Source organism: Cebus imitator, unplaced genomic scaffold (assembly GCF_001604975.1).
Source record: "Cebus imitator isolate Cc_AM_T3 unplaced genomic scaffold, Cebus_imitator-1.0 Scaffold5, whole genome shotgun sequence".
Taxonomy (NCBI): Eukaryota; Metazoa; Chordata; class Mammalia; order Primates; family Cebidae; genus Cebus; species Cebus imitator.
The window spans coordinates 14,293,395-14,300,294 of record NW_016107320.1 but is presented as its reverse complement, the minus strand read 5'-3'; the positions used below and the strand labels follow the sequence as shown (position 1 = coordinate 14,300,294).

The following is a 6,900-nucleotide window of genomic DNA, read 5'->3' as shown; positions in this document are numbered from 1 at the left end:
TTAGTAGAGACGGGGTTTCACCATGTTGACCAGGATGGTCTTGATCTCTTGACCTCGTGATCCACCCGCCTCGGCCTCCCAAAGTGCTGGGATTACAGGCTTGAGCCACCACAAGTAGTAAGAAATTTAAAGTTCACAGTGATTATGCAATGACAGTGTACAACTGTAGTAAATCAGGAAAAAAACAGAATACACACACATACACACACACACACACAAACACACACACACACATAGTTTTTTTTAAAGAAATGAAGTCTCACTCTGTCACCCAGGCTGGAGTACAGCGACACAATCACAGCTGACTGCAGCCTACAAAACCTGGGCTCAAGGAATACTCCTGCCTCAGCCTCCAGAACAGCTGGGACTACAGGCACACACCACCACACCCAGTTATTTTTGTAGAGATGGGGTCTCACCAACTTGCCCAAGCCAGCCTCAAGCAAACTCCTGGCTCAAGCTATCCTCCCACCTTGGGATTTCAAAGTGTTGGGATGGGATTACAGCCATGAGCCACTGTGCCCAGCAGAAAATAACTTATGCAAATTATTTTTCAACAGAAAGCAGCTTACTGTAGTGGAATTGGAGTTATAAATTAAAGACTGTACATGCTGACACAGATTTTATGCCATTAATATTTTTTAATCCTCTGTCTTTTCAAAAGAATATATGTAACTAACATACTACTTCAGAAGGATAATATGATAATTAATAAGATTTATATATGAAAATCCTTTCCAACTTCTCTAAGGAAAGTATTTATTTTATTGTGATTCACAAACACAATTCAACATGTATTTTATTTGTTATAATTGTTACTAGTAAAACGACCATGGTCGCAATATTGTGTGCCAAAACAGAATTAATCGATTAATTTCTTCCTTACTCATAATTTTAAAATCACTCCTTCAACCTGAAAACATTTTCAGAGTTGACCTATATTGTGCCCATTTTGCCTGCATAGAAATATAAATCCCTATATTGTGACTTCCAGTTTGTAAAATAAAACATTTTAACGATGTCAATTTTAGCTATTTTAATCAAGAAAATATACAAGACTAAATGCTTTCAATGTAATCACTTTTTAATGTAGCAGGTAATTTTCCTACTTCTTTTTCCGGTTAATATTGATTTATTGTAATATTTTTCAGCATAATAGAGCAATGTGATATTTTTATTTTTTCTTTGTTTTTTATTTAAATTTCTTTGTATGTTGCATGCTATTATGATTGATGATTGCAGGTCATATTTTGCATGTCTAAATTTTTCTTATGACCAATTTCTAAGTCATTTAGCGGACAATAAAAAATTTGTTAATTTGTTGGCTAAACCATGATCATGTATGTTTTATATTGATTTTTTTTCTTACCAGTTTGCTGAATATTTCTTGGAAATTGTGAGCAAGTAGTATGTTAAGAAGAGATAAAGAGAAGATACAGGGAATAAGCAGCAGAAATGAAGGAACTGGAGGATCAAAACATGGCAGAAGACAAAACAGCACAAGCAAAATATTATGATTTGGGAGCGAATACAAATTAGTATGATCTGACTTAAAATGAGGGTAAATAAAAATTGCCATAAATCTTTTAGAGAATGAATATTCTTCATCATTTACCTTCCTCTCTGAAACTTCACTCTCATTTGACATCATCTTGCGTGGAACTGTGACATGCAGAAATATTCCTTCAGAACCTGCTGTAAGAAAATGTGTTTGTTTTCCTCTTTGTTTTGCATTAACCGTCATCTCAGCCAAGTATGGGTTCTTACCCCTGATTGCATGACGGCGTCTAAAATTTTCAGTAAACGTTTTTGCATGTGCTCACACTCTTTCTAGTCCATAGATTTCACCACATACTCAATAGCACATTGAAAATGGCTAGGACACAAAAAAAACAACAACAAAAAAAGTAAGCATTGCAGTTCTACATGGCCGTCCGGTTCCCTTTTAGAACTGCTGCTAGACTTCCTTCCATCAGGACTCTGAGGAGTTGTTGAAGGCAGTTAGTACTCTACCACCTCCATCCTCCTTCACCGGGTGGGAAGATCCGGGAGACGCTCTGCCTGTGCGCCACCGAGACCATGGGCCCTGGTGCAGACGCGAACACCTCCTCTGCTAAGGTTTTTGGTTCCGCTGGCCTGGTGTGGGAAGGGGTGCCTGACACACCGGAAATACCAGCGTGGGATCCCCAGAAGGGAATGGGAGAGGTTCCCAGAATGACAGGAAACTGTTCTTGGTAAGAGCCCAGCCCAGCTCTAAAGCAGAAGAAAGGGGAGGATCCCATGGTCTCACCTAGGTGGGCTTGCAGCCTCCCAAGCTCAGTTAGGAGGGTAAGGAGAAGGAACATGGCTCGGCCGGAGCGCGGGAAGCACAGCTGAGGACAGAGACCGTTGGGCAGCGCTGAGCTCGCGGGCAGGCTCTCGGCCAGCGGGCACCTGGGCCATGGGAGGACCCTGCGCTGCCCTAAGGCCCTGGGGGTGGAGGAGCTCTGGGGGCTGGGCCACTTCTGCAGGGCAAGGAGAGGAGACGCCAGATGCAAGCATGGGTATTTGCACAAAACTCGTTGCAGAGAAGTTTACATTATTTAAACCCCTCAGTAGTTACATTGGGGTCATTAAGCCTGATTTTCCTTTTTAGCGAGGTTCTTGGTAATTTTGTTTCTCCGTATCACAGTTTTATCGCAGGTTTTATTTACTAAGGTGGCGGAGAAAGAGGAAAAGAGAAATAACAGCTATTATTATTAGCTATTAATACTAGCAATTTCCTTCCTTCCTTCTTTCCTTCTTCTTTCCTTCCTTCCCTCCCTCCCCCCCCCCCCCCCCTTTTTTTTTTTTGAGACGGAGTTTCTCTCTTGTTGCCCAGGCTGGAGTGCGATGGCATGATCTCAGCACACCACAACCTCCACCTCCAGGCTCAAGCGATTCTCCTACCTCAGCCTCCCGAGTAGCTGGGATTACAGGCGTGCGCCACACGCCCAGCTAGTTTTTTGTATTTTTAGTATAGACAGGGTTTCTCCGTGTTGATCAGGCTGGTCTTGAACTCCCTACCTCAGGTGATCCGCTCCCCTTGGCCTCCCAAAGTGCTGAGATTTCAGGCATGAGCCACTGTGCCCAGCCTATTACTATTTTCGACATGCTACTGCTGACTTAAATATCTTTGCAAATAAGAAAAAAATCAAGAAAATTGTACTTTTTAATGCTGGTACAATTTCACCATTATTCACAATACCAAGATATGGAATCAGCCTAACTGTCCATAAGGAATTAGTGAATAAAGAAAGTGTGGTACAGATACACAATGGAATAAATATACAGCCTTAACAAAGGAAATTCATTTGCAACAACAGGGGTGGAGCCAGAGAATATTACTCTAAGGGAAATATGCCAGGCACAGAAAGCCAAATACTGTATGATCTCACCTGTATATGGAATCTAATAAAGTCAATCTTATAGAAAGGTGATTACCAGAGGCTGGGGAAGGTGAGAGGAGGGATGGGAAAGGGAAAATATTACTCTAAAGATACAAAGTGTCAGGCAGACTGGAAGAATAAGTTGTTGTGATCTCATGTACTATATAGTGACCACAGTTAATAATAACATGTATTTCAAAATTACTAAAATTTACTTTCAACATTCTCACCACAAAGAAATGATAAATTGATTAGATGATTGGTATGTTAACTAGCTTAATTGAAGCATCCTATAATGTATACATAGATCGAACCATCACACTGTGCCCTATAAATACACAAAATTATTTGTCCAAAATAAATTTGCATATAAGAAAATGGAGTTGATCCTACTAAGACCATTAAGAAGGACTTTTCTTCAACTGTGTATTTTCTCATAATAGTACATCGTAATCAGTGCGGGAAAGAGAAAGGAAAGCTTTAATATTTAGTATTATTTTTGCAAATATGGAGAATTCAAGAAAATGGAACTTTGTCTTGAAAAGGTAATCAGAAAGCACTTTTCTTCAACTGTGTACCTTGCTTACCACATAATATTATAATATAGTGTTCCAAGGGAAAAGGAAACTTTTACAATGCAATCTGTTTTGTTAACAGAGACTGTAAGCTCTAAGTAAGAAACTTAAGACAGGAAAGGCAGCAAGTCAAAAGGAGGGAGAAAAACTGAGACCACTGTAGAAGACTATGCAACTGTCTCCCTTAACTTTTTGACAGATATCTTAAATGGTACTTGTCCAAAACCTAACTCATCTATCACACTTCTTACTTAAGCCTTTTACTCCTGTACCTCCTATGGGATGAATTGTGTCAACAGCTTGCAAAAATAAAACTGATTAGGGCTGGGTGTGGTGTAATCTCAGCACTTTAGGAGGTCGAGGTGAGCGGATCACCTGAGGTCAGGAGTTTGAGACCAGCCTGACCAACGTGGTGAAATTCCATCTCTACTATAAATACAAAATTAACCAGGTGTGGTGGCGGGTGCCTGTAATCCCAGCTACTTGGAAGGCTGAGGCAGGAGAATCACTTGAACCTGAGAGGCAGAGATTACAGTAAGCCAAGATCGTGCCATTGCACTCCAGCCTGGGCAACAAGAGTGAAACTTCATCTGAAAGAATAAATAAATAAATAAAATTGATCAGGACTAAAACTTGGATCTGCAAGGTACTGGTACACCTGAGCAGCAGATAGCTCAAAAATTATTATTAACAATAGGCAGGCCAGTGAGCACAAGGAACCAAAATGAGTTAGTGGCAATGAGGATGAGAGAAATCTGGTAGAATTATCCCAGGTTATATTTTCTGGTAGAATTATCCCAGTATATTTTTAAACTGCTTTATTGATATATAATTCACATACCATACAATTTATCCATTTCAAGCATACAGTTAAGTGATTTTTAGTATGTTCACAGATATGTGTGACCATCACTAGAGTCAATTTAAAATTAGTTTCATCTCACCATGAAGAAAGTCTGTGCCCATTAGCTGTAAAGTACTCTCCCACCCCCAACACAAGTTCTTTATCTCTTACCTCTACTGCCTAAACAACCACTAAACTAATTTCTATCTTAAGAGATGTCTCTATTCTGGACATTTCATACAAATGAATATGTTATAGGAGGCAGAAAGAAATTATTTAGGGAGACAGGGTAAAGCGAGTCCCCAGAAGGAATCTTTCCTTTTAATAAAACGCAGCTCAGAAATAGCCCCCTTTCTAACTTCATGCAGTTCAAAGAAATCACTTCTCTTCTAACAACAAGCAGGCTGAAAGTTGAGGCTGTAAATCACAGATCAGCATCTTGGGCACAGAAGGAGAGGTGAAGTCTCCTGGGTAATCACCAAACTTCACACTTATACAATGGGCCCTAGTAAAACAGCAGGCCTTAATAAGCACATTCTTTTCTCTTCAGGCACACTAAGATAGGGAAGTGGAGGAGGATGCCTGCAGCTGCAAGATGTCTGGGAACAGACACAGAAATTCTCCTTCCCAGATAAGCATCACAAAGTGACACAGATTGAGATTCTTCCTATGTGGGCACGGAATGGGATGGAAGCTGACAAAACACTCTGCTCTATACAGATAGCACACCTGGTCTCAATTACCCTGTCCAGCCCTAAGGGAATAAGACATCAGACGTCCCCTCCTCACAAGCTCCCACCTCACTAGCCCATTTATAAAAATCCTGACATTCTTATTACAACTTGGCAACAGGTTTGGGACCGCTTTCTCTGATGGAGAGCTGTTCTTTCCTTTTGCCTGTTAAACTCCTGCTCCAAACTCACTTTGAGTATGTATGTGTGTCCATGACCTTGATCTTCTTGGCCATGAGACCAAGAACCTTGGTATTTACCCCAGACAATGAGGCTGCTTCAAATACACATGTAAATATCCAATGTTTGTGACTGGCTGTATTCACTTAGCATATTGGTTTCAAGGATCAATCATATTATGGTAGTGTCAGTGCTTCATTCCTTTTTAGGGCTGCATAATATTCCATTGTTTGGATATACCACATTTTGTTTATCTTTTCTTCAGTTGATGGATGTTTGAAATAGGAAACTCTGGACCTCTGTGGTGAGGCTCTTCCACCCCAGTCCCAGGAGCACCTTGGTTTGTGATGGAGGTCCTAACTGAACTCCAGGTGGGCTGATGGATCCCTAACCCATGTGTAATGCTCTGTGAAGTGCTCCCATCTCAGCAAGAGTGGGAGGGGAGGGAAGACTAAGGAAAGGACATCTTACCCAGAAATACCCAGCTTCAGGGAAGATAGAGCAGCAAGTTTGGGTTTTCCCAAAGGACAGAGAAATCCTGTAGATCAGTGTATACAGGACCAAGGAAGCATTTGTACCTGATGGTACTATGACCCAAAACTCAGTTTGAGCAATTTCTTTAAAGTAGAAGGGATACTAGTGACTATCTGGGGTCTGTGAGAGTAAATTACCTAGCAATTCTTCTACTTGGTATTCCAAAGCCTGGAAGAGACAGGGCAGGGGAATCATGAACTATTGGAGAGGTGTGGCTGTTGGTGTCCTCTCTTGAGACAGGATCAGTCAGCATAGCCGTGGGCATCTGAAGAATCTAAATGTTTTCAGATTAGGATGTTGCTGGGAGAAGGTCCTGACGTGTATGATGGAGAATATGTTGTTTGCTGAGAAGCGATGGCAAGGAACACCGAGCCATCCCCAGGCAAAAAACTGCTAGAATAAGTACGTAATATGTTCTGGTTATGCACTAGTTAAACCAGTTCCCAAAACACAGGATATTTGACTTTGTCCCCATTGCTGACTCACAGAGTGCTTTCTAGCTTATTTTTATTTTAGTAGTGAATAGGCATTATCTGACTGTTTAGTCTATCTTTATTCTATGAAGAAACATTGAGCACCTGCTTATTAAAAATAAGCACTTGTTCACAAAAAATACATGGGTCAGAGTC

General features: G+C 40.8%; 1 protein-coding gene across 2 annotated transcripts in view; it reads right to left on the bottom strand.

The window, feature by feature from the left end:
• The window catches only part of ADAM18 (ADAM metallopeptidase domain 18), a 112,782-nt gene extending 110,390 nt beyond the window's left edge, over positions 1-2,392 (bottom strand). For both annotated transcript variants that reach the window (XM_037741425.1, XM_017537021.2), the window contains exons 1-2: positions 2,291-2,392; positions 1,616-1,692 (exon numbers count right to left, since the gene is read on the bottom strand). In XM_037741425.1, coding sequence (XP_037597353.1) covers positions 1,616-1,692; positions 2,291-2,345 — 132 coding nt within the window. In that variant the 5' untranslated portion in view covers positions 2,346-2,392. The remainder of the gene's footprint in view (positions 1-1,615; positions 1,693-2,290) is intronic.
• Between the last annotated feature and the right edge of the window lie 4,508 nt (positions 2,393-6,900).